Raw genomic sequence first — 19,140 nt, 5'->3', positions numbered from 1 at the left:
GCAATGTTTCGGAGTCTCGCAGGACCCCTTCATCAGGCATGTGAGCCATTTTTAACGCAAGAACGTGTGCATTTGGATTGTACACTTGCATGATTGAGAGATGGTCCCATTGGCTCCTGATCATTGCTAAAGACCAGGAGTTATCTTTGACACTCAGCACAGAAACCTGTGATGCTCATGGACGCATATGTGTGACGCATGGGTATCAAAGCACATTCTCTTTGCCGCCACACATATGCATTATGTGGGTGGCAAGAGGTTAAAGGTACAAGCTCTGGCCCCAGCCATTCTCAACCAGTTCCTCCAGAGGTTTATAGAGGTCCCTTGATAGATAGCTGATTGACCCAACATTTGATAACGCTACATGGTTCCAGGGTCAGCTCTACTTGGCAGAGTCGGCAGCATGACATAAGCTCTTTTTAGCTATCTGTAAGGGTGGCATTCTGACCACTGTTGAAAGCGAGGCATTCTTACACTGACCTTCAATGTAAGGGGTATTTTTTGTCACTGACACTCAATTAATTGGGTTTTAGAAGGAGTTCCCCAAGACCCAGTGAAGAGTTCCTCTGGGGTACAAATGTTGAGAAAGGCAGTATGGCCCTCTCACCCAGATGCTGGCTTTACTATCTAAAGTGTCACTGACAAGTAACCATTGAAGACTGAACTCCCATCCTCCAGGTTTGTTTAATGTCCACAAATCCAGAATCAGGATATGTGATAAGTGAAAAATGTAAACTCTGCTTTGTGTGGAGGACACACTATTGCTCACTCTGCTGGGCAATTCTTCTTGTCATAATAAAGAGCTGTTAAAAAACGAGGACCAAAGGACCACTTACCAGTTTACTGTAATGTAGAATGACAGCAGCCCCCACCCCCTGAATGACCTCTGTAACTGTTCATCAGCAAGTTCCAATATGGATCCCACTTTTAAAGGGACTTCAGGTTTAGAATGCCCGCCCCTGTGATGTCACTGACCTGGTAAGAAAGTAGTATACGATTCTAGTACAGAAGCATACTACATCATACAGTCCTGCCTGATCCTTATACCTTTGAAAGTTGAAGAAGCAATATGAAATATGGAATAGTTAAGGAATCACATCTGCCCATGTATGTGGTTCACTTGCAAAATTTTTCTTGGTTAACAAAGTGCCTAAAATCAGCTTCATTCAGATTTTACCATCTGCGTATATGACCAAATCAATTGAAAGATGTCAGGTCATGCATGGTGATCTGCTTGTGTGTGGGCAGCGTCAGGTAGTGTAGAATGTGTGATAAGGTAAGAATGCTTAGGCAGCATTTCATTCTCACAGCTGGCGCAGAGAAGGCAAAAGGAGGAAAGTGCTATAGTCAGTGTTTTCCAAAAACGCAGGACTTATTAAATGCAGTTAAACACAACTGCACTGTAATATATTTGGAAAACGATTGTGTCTTGCTTGTGGTCGCTCACTTTTCTAGGTTTTATAAGTTGTCTTCTAATAAACCATTACAAAAGTGTCGGAGTTCTGGAGTAATGTTGGAGCTTAATCTTCTATTTTGCCTTTCCTGGTCCTCTCTTTCACCAACATCAATATGCTAATGACATTTTTCAAAAAACCCTTTCTATTTCTAAACATAGTATACATTATTTTAGACCCAGTGGTGTCATATCTGGGCTCTCTGCTTCTCTATGCAATGTAGACAGATTATGGCTAGTGGGATCTTAGCAGCAGAACAATAGCTAACTTTATCTAAAAGCTCAAGATATTTGGAGTTCTGCCATTTGTGTGAGTCCTGTACCATCTTGTTGTGCCTTCATGGTAAGATGGAGCTATAGCATCTGATAACTTTTATTAAAGTCCCTGTACAATTACACTGTCCTTATAAAACCTTAAGGGCCCACTCAGGGCGGTCGGATACCACATATGCATTAATGTGCAGTATTTACAGTGTAACTAAAGACTTTTTTTTTCATTTAGGATAGAGTATGGGAAGGATATAACCCTTGTCTTTTTTTTTTTCTCGCATTGGAGAGATTTCCCTTCACTTCCTATTCTATAGCCAAAACAGGAAGTGATTGGAAATCCCTCCAAAGCAGTGGTCTCCAAACTGTGGCCCAGAGGCTGAATGCGACCCTTTGCTTGCTTTTATCTGGCCCTTGGGACACTATTTAATCCACTGACACCAACTAATTCCTCCCAGTGTTACCAACGAAGGGGGTACAATTCCCACCAGTGACACTAACAATGGGGCACAGTTCAGCCCAATAACACCAAGAATGGGGCCCAATGACACCAATGATGGATCACAATTTCTCCCAATGACACCATCGATGGGGTACAATTCCTCTCACTAACACCAAAGATGGGGCATTGTTTATTCCCACTGATGCCAGGACATTTTCCAGTCCAGCCCCCCTAAGGTCTGAAGGACAGTAAACTGGCCCTTTGCTTAGAAAGTTTGGAGACCCCTGCTCCGAAGTGATGGAATCCCTGTGAGTCCCAGAACTAGTATCCCCATTTAAAGATTTCCCCTCTGTTACTGTTCTGATGTCAATCCAAAATTTGGGATTTTCTTTTAACTATCACTTTCGATGATAGAGGTAAACAGGACAAATAGAGAGGGTGAATCTCCCTAACGGGGGCACAGACAGCAATAAAAACAGACAGGTGTTCTAATCCCTCTCCACGCTTTCCAAAAAAATATGATTTACATTTTCGGAACTACAAATCCCATGATGCATTGCAAGGCTGACAGTTACAAGTATGACTCCCAAAGGCAGAGGCATGATGGGACTTGTAGTCCCCTAGCAGCCGGAAGGCCACAGTTTGGCACCTGTGCTTTAATAGATATAAACACACACGTGAGAACCAGGACTTATTGTTAAAGTGGTTCTAAAGACTCAAGGTTTTTTACCTTCATGCATCCTATGCATGAAGTTTAAAACCCTACTGTGTACAGCATCCCTCCCAGCTCCCCTAATACTCATCTAACTTCCCTCTCAATCCAGCGATGTGCACTTGAGTCTCGGCTATCCCAGGACTCCCTCTTCTCATTGGCTGAGACAGAAGCAGGAGCCCTTGGCACCCACTGCTGTTAATCACAGCCAGTAAGCCAATGAGAAGAAAGAGGGGGTGGGGCTGAGCCACGGCTCCGTGTGTGAATGGACACACTGAGCAGCGGGTGCCCCCATAGCAAGCTGCTTGTTGTGGGGACAACTGACAGACAGGAGGAGCCAGGAGATCCTGTGGGGGACCCCATAAGAGGAGGAACCAGGCTGCTCTGCGCAAAACCACTTCACACAGCAGGTAAGTATAGACATGTTTGTTATTTTTTTCTTAAAAAAAACCCCAAGCCTTTAGAATCAATTGTATGGGTGGTGATAAATGTAAAAATGCACAACAAATGCTAAACCCCTTCATTACTGCAATCTCCCTTGTAAACTCTGCTAGACTCCGTCCATGTCAATCATTAATTCTTACAGAGAGAGATGAAGCAGACTGAGAGGGCATTTGCTTTATAACAATTAAAAAGGTCAGCAAAAAAGAGAGAGGAGGCTAGCTTTGGACAAAGAGCAAACATTACAGTGGGAAGCCATAGTTCAAAGCCAGAGCAAGGCAGACTCCAGCAGAACGAATACATTCACATATAGAAGACTGGAAGAAGATTGGGGTGTTGGTGGATCCAGACTCTGCAGTGACATCACAATGGCTTTGAAATCTAAACCAGGTAAATGGCAATCAAATGAACTGTCCCTTGAAGCTGAACTCCAAACAAACAGATACATAAATGTGTAAATGACATATATGAGAGCTGTTTTACTGGCCTAAGAATTTGTCTGTCCAGTCCTGAGATATACACAGCCATGCCAGACTGTACAGCCAGGCTGGTGACCTGACTTTCCTCTGCTGCAGTTAAAGGAGAACTATAGGCAAAGCTTTTTTCATTTTGGATAGAGCAGTGGTGGGCAACCTTTTTTTTCAACTGAGCCAAATCTCGCCAAAACCACGATTGAAATTTATTTTGAATGCCACATTTTTAAAACTGAAAATACATAGGATGGTACACTGTTTTTAGTTTCAATAAGTTTTTATAGTAATTCATCCCCCATAGTAATTCATCCCCCATATAGTAATTCATCCCCCATAGTAATTCATCCCCCATATAGTAATTCATCCCCCATAGTAATTCATCCCCCATATAGTAATTCATCCCCCATAGTAATTCATCCCCCATATAGTAATTCATCCCCCATATAGTAATTCATCCCCCATAGTAATTCATCCCCCCTATAGTAATTCATCCCCCATAGTAATTCATCCCCCATATAGTAATTCATCCCCCATAGTAATTCATCCCCCATATAGTAATTCATCCCCCATATAGTAATTCATCCCCCATAGTAATTCATCCCCCATATAGTAATTCATCCCCCATAGTAATTCATCCCCCATAGTAATTCATCCCCCCTATAGTAATTCATCCCCCATATAGTAATTCATCCCCCATAGTAATTCATCCCCCATATAGTAATTCATCCCCCATATAGTAATTCATCCCCCATAGTAATTCATCCCCCCTATAGTAATTCATCCCCCCTATAGTAATTCATCCCCCATAGTAATTCATCCCCCATAGTAATTCATCCCCCATATTAATTCATCCCTCATATAGTAGTAGTAAGTAAGTAGCAAGTAGTAAGCCAAGTCCCCCCTGTGTCAATTCACTTACCTTTGCTCCGCACGTTCCTCTCGCCGTGTTCCCGCGTCGTTCCGGTCTTCAGGGCGGACTGTGAGAGGAGCCTAGCTCCTCTCACGTTCGTCACGCTGCCCTACACACATCCTGACAGCCAATCACTGGCTATCAGGATGTGAGCGGCAGCGAGACTGGCCAATCATTGCATTTGAGCACGCTGCCCTGGCTGTTTTTTTTTTTGGATCACGCTGCAGAGTCCCTGCCGCCCGAGAGGAGGGAGGGGAGCGGGCGCCCGGCACACAAGAGCCGCATTAAAGCGCGTAAAGAGCCGCATGTGGCTCGCGAGCCGCGGCTTGCCGACCACTGGGATAGAGCAATGGAGGATTATAAACCCTGTCAGATCTTTTTTTTGCCATCTGTGTGCCATTTTTGGTGATTTCCCTTCACTTCCTGTCCCATAGGTAAACAGGAAGTGAGAGGAAATCCCTGCAAATTAAGGGAGTTCTTTGGGGACCCCCAATACATGTTCTGTACTGATACATTGGACTGCATTCCCACGTATGCATTAATGTTCAGTATTTAAAGTGCAACTAAAGTAATTTTTTTTATTTTGGATATAGTAAGGGAAGGTTATAACCCCTGTTTTGTTTAGGTTTTTTTTTGTTATCTGTATCCCATTGGGGAGATTTCCCTTCACTTCCTGTCTCATGGCCAAAACAGGAAGTGAATGGAAATCCCTCCAAAGTGATGGAATCCTCGTGAGTCCCAAAGCTATTATCCCCATTTAAAGATCCCCACTGTTACTGTTCTGATGTCAATTCAAAATGTAGGTCGTTTATCGGCCGAATTGTCGGCCAATAAATGACAAATCGGTTGTTGCTGCCATGGATGCTGCCACCAATGCTTATGAAAAAGAGCCGTTTTTTGTGGATTTTCCAGCATGGCCGATGAAAAGAAACAAGAAGATCCGCAAAAAATGGCCGATGGCATTGCCCCACTAACGGTGTGAATATTGGCCGATTTTTCGTTCGGATAAAAAATTGGGCCAATAAACTATCTGTCTGCATTACTTTCACTTTTGACGATTATGGTAAACAGGACAAATAGGGTGCATCTCCCTAATGGCGACACAGACAGCAATAAACACTGACTGAGGTTCTAATCCCTCTCCACTCTATCCAAGACTAAAAGAAAAAAAAGGGTTTGCCTTTAGTTAAGCAATAAAGCCAGGCCACCTATCTTCTCCAAGCCTGTGATTAGTAAGTGAAGGAGCAGCAGCAATTCACTGTCTGCTCACTCTGTTCTCTCCACCTGTCAGCATGTTCTCTGTTTCCAAATGTGTATGTAGCTTACCTAAATAGCCCCCAATGGCTGTAGCTTATTGTGTATGAGTACTACTATGCAGGGGACTAAAAGGGATGATACAAAGTCAAATGCAAGTACTTACACTAGTTGCAGTTCAAATATGTTTCAAATACAAAACTGCATGAGTTGGTATTTTTGGTATATCTGCCTGGAATTCCGCTTTAATAGTAAACCTACTTCTAGTGGTTGCACACACATTATATGAGGGCTCCAAGAATTGTCTTTATACAGACAGTCACATAAACCACATTCAGCCTGTGGTCAAGTGTTGAAAGAGTCGCAGTGGTACCAGTTGTAGCAGTGCCAGTTATAGCAGTACCAAGGGCCCATTCACACTTGCGTTGGGATGAAATGTGGCTTTTACCTCACATTACCATAATGTATGTAAATTGCAGTGGCATTTATAGACCCCTTTGACAAAGTGCTTGTTGCACGAAACGCGTCAGTGAGCACACCAGATTGATGCCTAGCTGTACAGGACCACGAGGAAGGCCGTCTTTTAACCACATCTGAGTTGTCTGCTTTACTCTGGATTTGTTTCATATCTGAATAAAAAATACTACACTATTAGTACCATTTTCTGCCCTTGGCTTGTTCATTGCGAGCCTCATAAGGTGGAGCCATTTGGGAGTGTGGAGTTAATGCCTAGAGCTGCCTGATGAGTCTGTGAGCGGAGTGAGACCCCCGAGTGTGAGTTATCATCTTACGCGTCCACTGTTGAGCCTGATGACACCGCAGCCCTGACCAGATCCTGATGACTCCATCAAAAGGATTTACATATAATGCTTATATGTACTTCTGGTAAGCCCATCACCTCACCAAATCTTGGCACCAATATTTATGGTCACGAAGCATGGATCACCCTGCATTATGGACATCATTATTTTGTGATTGGACTTACTAGCATTGTCACGATATCACTAATACGTCATTTGCAGACGCATTTTCACTGCACTATTTTTGCGCACACACCAGCGCCCACTTATGCTATAGGACTATACTTACCTTCATTAGATATACGTTTTTAGCGCTGCATATTTATTTCTATTTGTTGTTTTAAGGTGTTGAGGTTTTACCTGTATATGCTAGCTGCTGCTCTTCCATTTCCAATACTGCGCTCACATTTACGTGTTATTTATATGTATGGCACACCATCACACTGTACCCTAGTGGTCATTGCACATCTCAGTGCACACCCCCTTCCCTCTTGCCACCTAATAAACTGTATTTTAACTTTCTCCATAGGCTCATCCCACACAGTTATTAACTTTTGTATCACTTGTCCCAGCCTTTTAGGTTGTAAGCTCTCATGAGCAGGACCCTCTGGACCCTCTTGTATTGAATTGTATTGGAACTGTATAAGTGCTGTGCAAACTGGTATATAAATCCTGTATAATAATAATGTAACACAGGGCAAATGTTACTGATTACAGAACTCTTTTCTCCCACAAGATGGCAATGTCAGCTATGCCTTGTTTGGATAGTGACTGGTTTTGTGCAGGAGCATTTTGGGAGATGTAGTTTTGAGGAAAATCCAAGCCACTACCGTCCTTGGTAAGCATCTACAATACCTGTGTACACCTGAGAACAGGAGGGGTCAGATAAAAAGGAAAGCCTGGAAAAGAAATGGGTAGTTAGGGAAGCGCATCAACTGGAAAAGGAAGAGCCGAGAAGGGCTGCGCTAGGAAATTGGGCCTTAGGCTGAATTCACTGGGCGCTGCTGTGCCTAAGAGCCAGGTAGCTGGACCAGAGAGAGTCTACCTCAGTGTTATGATCCGCCAGGTGGTGCCTCTGGCTGCCCACTTGACAGACCTACCCAAAGCGTGGAGTCTAAGTCCCGGTCTGTGCTTTCACCAGGGCCCCTGATGGTGGGGATGGACTTGAAACAGACCAGGACCAGGTCACGACCTCTGAGCAGGCCCACCAGTGGCAGGGGGAACCTCCAGGGATGTATTGGTACCGGGAGAGCCAGATGTGAGGAGGACGGCAGGACCTAGCAGGATGGATCGCGAGCAGTGGTCCCGTGGGGTAGGTGAGATACAGAATCGGCAGGATGGGAGAAGGCAGAGTAGTCAGGAACAATCCGGGTCAAACGCAGGAGAAGGCAGAGTAGTCAGGACAATCCGGGTCAAATACAGAAGAAGGCAGCGTAGTCAGGGTCAATCAGGATCAAAAACACAGGTACAGGACTCAGGAACTCAAATAGACCTTGCGGCGATCAGTGACAGCGCATGCGCGGCATCCTGTCACCTAGTGCTTGTGTCCCGGCGTGAGCCGTCGCCAGCGCGCACGCGCCGGCTGACAGGACGCCGCGATCCCTGACACTCAGCATCGGCTGCCTAGGTGCTATACGAAGACGCTTGCTGTATCCAGGTCGTCATTGCCCAGAGCTGCTGAGGAGGTCGACACCCTACCCACTGCTACCATTAATTGACTACAGGATAAAAGGGCCCCACAATGTTTATCTAACCAATCACCATTAGAGGACTGCAGAGAAATGAATTGATGAGAGGGCCACATACCCACCATTAAGCTGTATCCACCTGCTTTCTCTCCTGCTTCTGTGTAAATTTCCCTGCTAATTTGACAGAGCCCAACACAGCCCTATAGTCTGTTTTCATACTCCAAAGACATTTTGTACATCATTAGGTTCAACTACTGTAGCTATGCCCACCTTCTATTATGTGCCCACATCTAACTGTTTCATACATCTTGACACCTAACTGCTGCATCTGGGTCTGCATCTTCTCAGTAAGTATCCATTTGCTAAAAAGAAGTCCCCTCTTGCATTTAGTTCAATATCTATGATACATTGCTCCAATACTCAATTTACTGGCAAGTATTCATCACTCTGCGTGCCAACGTGGTTAAAGGATCCCAATGTAGCTGGCAAAAAATACATCACAATGACTTGCTCCTTATCTTGAGGGCAATTCTGTGTTTAACACTGAGTTTCTTGCAGGCCTAAACCTAGCCCCTTTGTTTGAGAGTATGAGTGACATAGTTGTTTACTGTCATTATGCCACTTGGGCATTTCTTCTCATACAAAGAGCTACTGTTTATGCCCTTGGGGGTCACAGTGTAAGCTGGAGTCCACATATTTTATTAAAGTTCTTGAAGGATCATTTATACCTCTAACCTTGTATTAATGCTGATTAACTTAACCACTTGACCTCCAGAAAGGTTTTATCCCCTTCATGACCAGACCATTTTTTTTGCTATTCAGTACTGTGCCACTTTAACTGGCAATTGCTCAGCCATGCAACATTATACCCAAATTTTCACACAAATAGAGCTGTCTTTTGGTGGTATTTGATCACCACTGAGATTTTTTATTATATATATTTTGGGAAACAAACAGCAATATTTTCAACTTTCTGTTTTAAAATATCCAATAAAAAATTAAAACATTTAATTTCTTCATAAATTTGGTCCAAATATATTCTGCTGCATGTCTTTGGTGAAAAAAAATCCCAATAAGTCTATATTAATTGTTTTGTGTGAAAGTTATAGCATCTACAAACTGTGGTACATATACTGGGATTTACGCAGCTATAGACTCTATACTGGTAATTTCAATACTGGTGATCAGCAACTTATAGTGGGACTGTGATATCTGACTAACTGACACTGATGTCACTAGTGACACTAATACAGTGATCAGATATATAACTGTACACTGTACTAATGGCACTGGCTGGGAAAGGGTTAACATTAAGGGGCAATCAAGGGGTTAACTGTGTGCCGAACAAGTGTGATGTGTGCTGCTTTTACTCAAAGATGTGGCTGTTTTTCCTCTCTGCTTTTCAGGAAGAGGAAACAGCCAGATCACTGCTCTGTTTACACAGTGCTTGTGTTTGTAAACACAGAACTCTGTGCTGTGATTGGACACAGCCAATCAGCAGGTCTCAGCTGAAATCATTGGCTAAAACCTGCATCCAATCACAGCATAGATCAGCAGGGGACACGCGCATATGAGCCCCAAATCTGGAAGCAAGCTGGCAACATACATATACAATGATGAGCCTGCACCTGACGCCTGCTTGCAGTACATTTACTGTGAGTGGGCGGCAAGTGGTTTAAGTGCCAATACATCCTGTTGTATTCCTATGACGTTAACTTGTCAATACAGCCTCTTTTATAGGGTTGTAAGTCTAGGTCTTATCTGCCTGCTGAGGTTAACAGAAGAGTATCCTGGTGATATCAGGTAGGTGAGGACTCACACAGGACTAGACCAAGAGCAGAAGACACAAATTTCCAGTGGCTCTTGCAGGGGCAGTGCTACAATCAGGGGCAGACTGACCATTTGGAAACTCGGGCACTGCCTGAGGGCCCGGGGTCAGTAGGGGGCCCCATGAGATGCTCCTGATACCTTTTTCATAGGCCCTACTCAATGGCCCTGTAATCTATTTGTCATTACATTATTTCTCACTGTGTTGTCTCCTTCTGTGTGACATCCTCCATGAGCTCTCAAAACTCTCCTTTTCCCCCTACCTGCATTTTTTTTGGAATGAGCAGTGCATGTTGGGGGGGTCATGTGCACTGCGCTTTGAACACTACAAATCCTATAATCCATTTCTGGAGCCAGCAAGAGAGGGTGGCTACATTACTACATATAGTGGGACCATGAATAACAAATGTAGCCTCCCTCTAAGAGTAAGTTTGATAACAGTAGCAAAAAAAGGGATTTGGACAATAGGGGGAGGCAGAGAGAAATAGAAGGCATGTGTTTTTTTTCTGAGTTAGAAATACATACTTGAATATCATTTTTTTAAAACCAAAGTGTGCTGTCATCTTGATTGTATAATTTCTACATAAACTGTATAGTACAGTAGTATGTGAAATATGACAAGATTAACATGTGAAATACATTGTATAATGACATCATAATTTATATTCAACTTTAAATAAAAGTAATCACTTATTATATAATTACAGGAATAATGAATATCACACTGGGATCAAAGATAAGTATCATTCGAAGTAAGAAAGTCATACTGGGCAATACTATATCTTCCTGTGATATCACCATTAGTGATGGCAAGATTAGCAGTATACTGCCATGGGGAAAACAGCAAGTGATTGACAGAGCCCAGGTAACACAATGATGAAACCTTGACCTGTGTATAATTGTAATAGATTTCACACATGTGTAGTTTCTGGCTAACCCTTGCTTTTAGGAGTAGAAGATCAGTTTCTTCTGAATTTTTCGTAAAGTATCAGCATTATATGAATATGTTATCTGGTGCGCTTATGACATTAATGTAAAGCATTCAAGTAGACAAAATCCATTTAGAAAATTGAAATTTCAATACATTTGAGATTATAGTGTTCTAGTCATCTTCCAAGATGGCATTCAAGGTAGAGATGAGCAAATCAATCAAAGTGACTACCCAAGCTTCTTTGATTCCTCTAAACATATTCATCCCAACTTGTCTCAGTGAAGATTTATACAATTTATTAATTACAATTGAATTGTAAAATTATGTGATTCCCAAGACGTCCGACAGACCTGCACAGAAAACTATATGTTTTTTTGCATTTTACTTAGTGTAATTACCTAATTAAATTGAAAAGCAGAAATTTGAGACTGGGTCTTTTCTAGAGTGGTATACAGAGATCCTTCTGCAGGACACCCAAGAAGTTAAATTTCATTGTTGCCGATCAGGAAAATGATGAGTTTTCCGTGGAGTGCTATGTTTTCTAAGCAGCTCATTTACTGGCACATTGCATGTATATTGTACAACAACTAATGAATCACTCTGAATGGTGAAGTGCAGCTAATGGTCATGGCATAAAATATGACATAGGGAAAAACGAGGCAAATGTTACAAGAAAGCATTGGAAAATGTTCTAATAAAGCCTAGCTATTGTCATTTTTTATATTTAATGGTAGAATTCTAATTTTGCCGTGAATTGACTTTAGTGCTGCATATTAGATTTGGGGCTATAAAGTCCCTCACAATGAAACTGAATGGTCTGAGAATTGAAAAATGGCAGCTTCTGTATGAGAATTCTCACACAGGTACAGTATTTTTGTTTTTAATGGATTCTAAGGCCATACAGTATCCGACACTACCCAAGGCTATACAGTATCTAAGCTACCTTAGGCACTGTATGGTCTCGTACACGCAGCTTTTAAAAACAAGTTGTTCAGTTGCATTTTTTACCAACCCCTGACTGCCTACCTCCAAAGGAGCATAGTGGCCTCTCAGGTAAGTAGACATTGCTGCAGTGCTTTACATGATGGTGCGACAATTTTAACTCAGGCGGCATAGTTTGGCAAGCAATGCCTGCAAACTGCCTCTGAAAAGTCTATTTCAGAGGAGCTATAAGGACTTTTGCCAGTGTGAACCTAGCTTTAGTTGGTCCATCCAACCAAAAGATACAACTTAAGTCCTCATGCACTCTGAACGTTTTTACAGCTGCTGTTTTTGGCTTTTGACGTTTTTTTCTACAGCCTGTAAACCCCCCAGCATGTTATCCTATGTGTTCATGCACACATAGACTGTAATCAACGTTTTTGGATGGAAAAAAAGCCCAGGACTAGTGGGTTTCTAGAGGAGTTTTGTAGCTGTAAAAACTCTTCAACACTGAAAATCACGTCAAAATGCAGTAAAACGCAGTAAATTGCTGCCAATCGGCCTTTTTGGACTTTTTTTGACCAAAAAAAAATTTTTCTCTTGGTAAAATAAAACGCTAAAAAACACTAACAACGCAAACGCGAAAAAACGCAGCAAAACGCCACTGAACGCTAATACAAAAATGCTAAAATATGCTAAACAACTCACGTTTTTAAAGTGGCTTTACACAGCTAATGTTATCAGCATTATTAAAACGCCCAGTGTGCATGGAACCTAAAAGACTGGACATACTAACATACAGTATAAGATTTGACATAATATAATGTTCGTTTGGCTCCCTAAAGGTGTCTACAGTTACTTCCTCCCGCTGTTCTGCTTATTTTGTTGATCTTATACCACCTCTGTTTTTCCATTCAATAGTTGCTGGATGTAGGGGATCTTGTGGTCATGACTGGCATTATTGACCCTCATGTACATGTCAATGAGCCTGGACGCACGGACTGGGAGGGCTACCGGACTGCCACACTGGCTGCCGCTGCTGGAGGCATCACTGCTATTGTAGATATGCCACTGTATGTAATATACCATATGATGTCAGTTTAGAGGGCATCTCCATATTAAAGGGGGACAACAGTGGTTTTACAGTTTTTCTTTTTATGTAAATGTGAGATTGGTCAGCTTTATAGTAAAATATCATAAGACAAACTTAAGACACTGTCATTTCTGGCCTCTCTGAGAATCTTGGCTTCCTGGCTGTCATGTTGATCCTCTGGTTTCAATAAATTGAGGCACTGTTCTGTGACAGATATGCAAATAAGGGCTGTGAACATTTATCTGACTTCCCAGAGCTGCACACTTGGTCAGTGACTCTGAGGACCAGGTCTGATGGGATAACATAACAACCGGACAAAAAGCATTTTCAGTAGCAGGTCAGTAATAGCAGCAACAGTATTATCTCAATACCAGTTTAAAATGTGGTAAATTACTTTAACTTAAAGTAGTTTTACAGTTTTCAAATGTTTTTAAAAAGTGACCAGTTTCAAAAACCTTGTGTCTTCTGATAGTCTGTACCTGGGAACTGCCATATTTGCTCATTGAATATGAAAGCTTTATGCTGGCAATACAAAAGGCAATTTTCTAACAATTTCAAGCACTTTCAACTAGCTAATGATTACAAAAATGACTGCAATCATCTTATATATTTATATATCTACAGGGAAGGGATGCTGCTAGGTTGCTTTGATCTGTTCATTTGTTTTTCCAATTCAAAGTTGGTTGAAAGTGGTTGAAAGAAAAATTGCCCATGATTATGTGACCAATATTAGAGTGACACCACTCAGGAAATGTGACACGTAGTGCTTCTATGAAAGGAAAACACTGTACATCTCTCTCTTCTGCTATTCAAACTAACAGTGAAGTACTGTCCCTGTACCACATGACGGGAGTTCACTCAATTTCCAAAAATGTTGGTGCAGCTTAGCAGACCACACATGATAATCCTACAATCGGCCCCAGTTTATGCTTGAGTGTTTTCAGTTTCACCACATCTATCAATGTTCAACATGCAGAATCCCATTCTCTCTAGCTGACCCTGTTGAAATTTGTGTGCTCAGTCACCCTATGCTCTACATAAAAATAATATTACAGCGCAAAAATTAAACAGACAATAGTGATTATATCAACAGTGATGAGATAATAAAAAAAGAATAAAAAGTCCACTGTCCCAAATAAACGGTGATACAGTGTTCCAGTCAAAGAAACGGTGCCAAAAAAACAAATGTGCTCTTTGAACAATATTCCAACACCATCCATGATCACCTTCTGGTACAATCCACACTCACCAGATATGATGGACTCTTAGCTTGTATGGCTTAAGAGTCAAATGAGATTTTATTGGTGAAGTGTGTTCTCCGGAATGAACCATATTAGAGCAGAAATGCTTGCTTGACAATCTCCAACGACCACCAAGAGGACAGATTAGATGCCAAAAGACAATGGGGACACCAATAGTGTAATACTGTTATACTCTTTAATTAAATTCAAACTGAAGCATTATTGCACTTACATTTCACAAAATAAAAAATTATGTAAACTTTCCCACATCATAAGCAACAAATTATGGCTCCCACAAGGGTATTAGACCAGCAACTGTGCGGTTCCAACATCAATGAATGTTCAGACTGGCAAGTGTGTGCTCCCACATCAGCAGGTGAAAGACCAACAAAAATGGCTCCGGAACGCCGCAGCTAGTGTGCACTCCACTCACTGGATGTGACATCACAGAGCCTTCGCCGGAACCGTAAAACCACATCGACACGTTTCACCCCTCCTCTAGGATGCTCTCACAGACAGACACAAGACTACGGGGAGGGAGGGTAGGAGGACAACTTCTGCTTCCGACCACCTAGGGGATAGCAGTGGAAGTGGAAGTGGGTACCTGTCAAATTCAGGTACCCGCTTCCCTCCCCCAACCGCTCCCCAAAGGTGCCAATCCTTAATGGGGAGCGGGGTACAAAGGCTTAAAGCGGAACTTCCCCTTTTGGGTGGAGCTCCGCTTTAATTGCCTATTTGATAGTCATACAAGAGTGTTTCCTGCCAGAAATTCTTTTAAACTGTTGATCACTTTGTAAAACTTCTACACTGAGCTGATAATATCAACATCTAAGAGTGGAAGTCGTTGAAGGAACTATTAGGAATGAAGCAGTTAACGATAATGGCTTTTTCCTAATATCACACTTAGAGAAAAGAAGCCTCTTCTTTGCTGGTGAACAATTATCAAGACCCACCATTACAACTGTAACCCAACACCTCCTTCGACACCCACCATCATTACCACCATCATGGTATCTCCACCTACTACATTGGATGTCTTAATTGTATGCATGCAATGTTTGCATGAGAAAAACAAAAAACATAAAACCTGTAAGGCCTGGAGCACGTACTGTAGGTGGAGCTAAGAACTTGCATGCAGAGATTTTACCTTTAGAGTTCTTGACTATCAGTTCTTGACTATGAATGTCATAACTTGGTGGATGAGTCAACCTGTTACCATCTACCCAATGTCTCTTCTGGTGGAACCCTTTAGAGTAAACTGTTGGTATCTTTGGTTCAACATCACATTGCCTTATTTTATAATAGTGTTGGCTCCTATAAACCTAGGGATTAATAAAGAGTCAGTTGCCATGGTGTTTACTGTTTATTAGTTATTCAGATATCATTGTTTTGTAATTACTGAACAGACAGCATCTGCATTATGAATATTTATGTGGGCTGAATGAGGGTGTTATCAGTTTATAATGTATTCAAATCTAAAACCTCTGTAAACTGAATGGAGAAACACGTGCCACTTGACAGATGTTATATGACAATAACTTCATCAATTTTAATGCCATGTTTTAGAAGACTCCCATGTGTCATTATTACTTCTAATTACTTTCCTACTGCTAAAATGAATGGAAACTGTTACTGACGTGGCAATGAGACTGCTGATACTGACTTCCCATTCTGAAAATACTCCCTGGCTGCCATCCTGAACTCACAGTTTCAGGATGGCATGGACCTGCAACAAGTATGGACTGAAGCCCAGCAACAAGCATTTTCAGAAACACAGACAGCGTTTGTTTTTTCTTTGTACAACTTTCCTTTAAATCAGTTCCTTAAATGTATACTGGCCTATACCTACATTGGACCTAGAAAAGATTAAGTCTGATCTTGCCTAACTCGATCCAGGATCATCCATACTCTGCACAAAAATTAGTTAAACATGCTTATTTTTTGTATCAGCCTGCTGGTGCAGGTGCATTTTACAACATTTTGGAACACAACATGAATCCATAACTTGTGTTTTTACAGAAACAGTTTGCCTCCCACCACATCTGTAACCAATTTCCGCACCAAGATCCAGGCTGCTAAGGGACAGTGCTATGTGGATGTAGCATTTTGGGGTGGTGTCATTCCTGATAATCAGGTGAGCATACCCATGTTTGGGATTTTAACTTTATTTTCCATGGTTGGGATCTAGAGATCCTGGGCTCATTGTTGTGAATTGTTTGACTAAAGTTGAGGTTATCATGTCTTCAGATGTGGATATCTTCTAGCTATCCTTATCTAAGATGCACCATAAAGCTCTGGCTTTTGGCAACAATTTTAGATCTGGTGTGAATCTGTATAAAAAATTTACTGTTTAACTGAAAGTGTATATTACTCAAAACGTTCTGTAACACCCTCCATGTTAGTTAGGTTTTTGTTAGATAAAGACTGAGTAGCAGCCTGGGGAGTGAGGTAATGAGGTTACCTCAGGACAGGCTGGAAGGCTATAACAGGTCAGGGCTTCTGAAGCCCTCCGACCTCTTTAGAAACCTGAGAGCTTTCTGGAGGAGATGTGGTGGAAGGGAGGAAGGCCAGATCTGCATGCTTGAGGGACCCTGGCCTGTGCAGAGGGGCAGAGAGTGTTGGGTGGAAGATGGAGTGATAGGCTGGAGTGTGGAGCCAGGGAGGGGGTCCAGGGAAGAGGCCTACCTACAGGCAGGTGCTGGAGAAGAGGATCTTCACTGTGCCACCATCTCCAAGGGAGGAGAATCCTGAGTAGCAGGGAAGCAGTCAGCGCAGCAATAGACCTGAAGGCAGCCAACAACCCATTGAGCTATCAGGAGAGGACAGTGTGAGTATTCTTACACCCCCCTGGGCTGGACAAGGGGAGAGGGCTGTCAGGTGGAAAACCAGACTAGCTTTTCATCTGGGGCTGCTGTGTTAAATTGGCAGTTACTGGATCCCGTTGCCCTGGGAATACCCTCAGTACAGCTGGGTGAAGAGGAAGATTCAACTTCCCCAAGTTTGCAGTTTCCGTGGGCATCCCCTACACCCCTCAACCCCATCCAAGTTATTAACTCCTTTAATAAAATCACAAAACCAAGCTCAAGGACTCTTTACTGATTCTGAATGCAACATGTGGAAGAAAATGAGTGTTTACCTGGCTGTAGGGGGGCCCAAAACTCAGAGACTTCTAAGGGGGTAGTGCTACAGCTTTATACTGCATATATTAAACAGGGGAGTAAGTACAAATCAATGAGCCCTAAACCAAGATTTTGTTGGCTTCCATAATCCCCGTGAACAGTTTGCTTGCTGAATCAGGGCCGAACAAGATGGATGTCACTTTTGTGACATCTTTAAATCTTTTCTAATTCAGCTTTTGTCCACATTTTGACAGCAGAGCAGACCCATGTTTGATCCATGGGCAGCCAGATAAAAATGAACTTGCATCTGTTTGCATCAGGCTACCTCTGATCCATCATGTTTAGGTCCAGAAAAATGCAGTCCTTTTCCTTTTCTTTTTTTCAGACCTGGATGGACATAGTGGTAGGCAGTTGCAAACAGACACACTTCCATTTACATATGCCTACTCATAGATGTGAATGAAGTTTCTGATCAAGTTCGCCTCAAAAAACTGGCAGATGAGCCTGATCAAAAAGTCCATGTGAAATAGGCCTAAGAGGAGAAGTACTCTCTTACATTTATGGACAGTAATTAGTCCAATAAGGTCATTGGTGTCAATGTTTCCTTTGGTGAAACAGATGAGAGGAGGTGACACACTGGTGTAGATTTATTAAAACGGGTACATTCAGAATCTGGTGCAGCTGTGCATGGTAGCCAATCAGCTTCTAATTTCAGCTTCTTCAATTAAGCTTTAGCAATAAAACCTGTAAGCTGATTGGTCTCCATGCAGAGTTACACAAGGTTTCGCACTCTTGAGTTTTAGTAAATAAACCCCACTAGTATCACTGCAGGCTCTTCTGAGTGATGTTGTGTGGGACTATGCATGGGTCATAATTTGCAATTTTGTGGTTCATGGCATCATATGACTGTTATCCATTGGAACTGTATGCGTAACCCATTCCTTTCTGTAATTTCGTCCTTATCATGGGTTCTGTATGTTTTATCTTTTGTTGTCAGTAAAAATATTGAACAAGAAAAAGTGAAAAGGTATTTATTATGCTGCACAGTTTTGCAACTAAAGCATGGCAAGATTCATTCCATAGTTCATCATTTCTGGCTTTACACACTCCTAACATTCCTGTAGTCACCCTGCGTTGAGCCAGCTGAAGTCAGTTGGCTTTGAATGCATGATAGTGCAGGAGGGCATAAACAGCTTGGCTGGGAAGTGATTGGAAATGGTTAGAGGAGATTTTTCAATTGACTGTACATGAAAATGTTAGCATGTACACACTACTAATATTACTTTCTATGACAGGTGGAGCTGCTACCTATGCTTCAAGCTGGTGTTGCTGGATTCAAGTGTTTTCTTATTAACAGTGGAGTGCCAGAGTTTCCTCATGTCAGTGTGATGGATCTACACACAGCCATGTCTGAATTACAAGGGACCAACAGCGTTCTACTGGTTAGTTCCACGAACAGTATCTTACTTTATTCAATTACTTTTATATGCAGGAAAGCAAGACAGCTTGCTAGTTGTGGGTAATGTGTTAAAGAGTATGCCAGAAAAGATTGACAAGAAATAAATTGC

The 19,140-nt window shown here is 42.1% G+C and overlaps 1 protein-coding gene across 1 annotated transcript in view; it reads left to right on the top strand.

Annotated features, from left to right (window-relative positions):
- Positions 1–3,522: 3,522 nt before the first annotated feature.
- The window catches only part of LOC149470267 (allantoinase, mitochondrial-like), a 39,606-nt gene continuing 23,988 nt past the window's right edge, over positions 3,523–19,140 (top strand). Inside the window, exons 1-5 of the mRNA XM_089665885.1 lie at positions 3,523–3,705; positions 10,975–11,132; positions 13,041–13,192; positions 16,473–16,587; positions 18,868–19,014. Coding sequence (XP_089522011.1) covers positions 3,684–3,705; positions 10,975–11,132; positions 13,041–13,192; positions 16,473–16,587; positions 18,868–19,014 — 594 coding nt within the window. The 5' untranslated portion in view covers positions 3,523–3,683. The remainder of the gene's footprint in view (positions 3,706–10,974; positions 11,133–13,040; positions 13,193–16,472; positions 16,588–18,867; positions 19,015–19,140) is intronic.

Source organism: Staurois parvus, unplaced genomic scaffold (genome assembly GCF_062004578.1).
Source record: "Staurois parvus isolate SC_StPar_1 unplaced genomic scaffold, SC_StPar_1.0 ptg000049l, whole genome shotgun sequence".
NCBI lineage: Eukaryota > Metazoa > Chordata > Amphibia > Anura > Ranidae > Staurois > Staurois parvus.
This window is presented reverse-complemented; position numbering and strand designations above follow the sequence as displayed.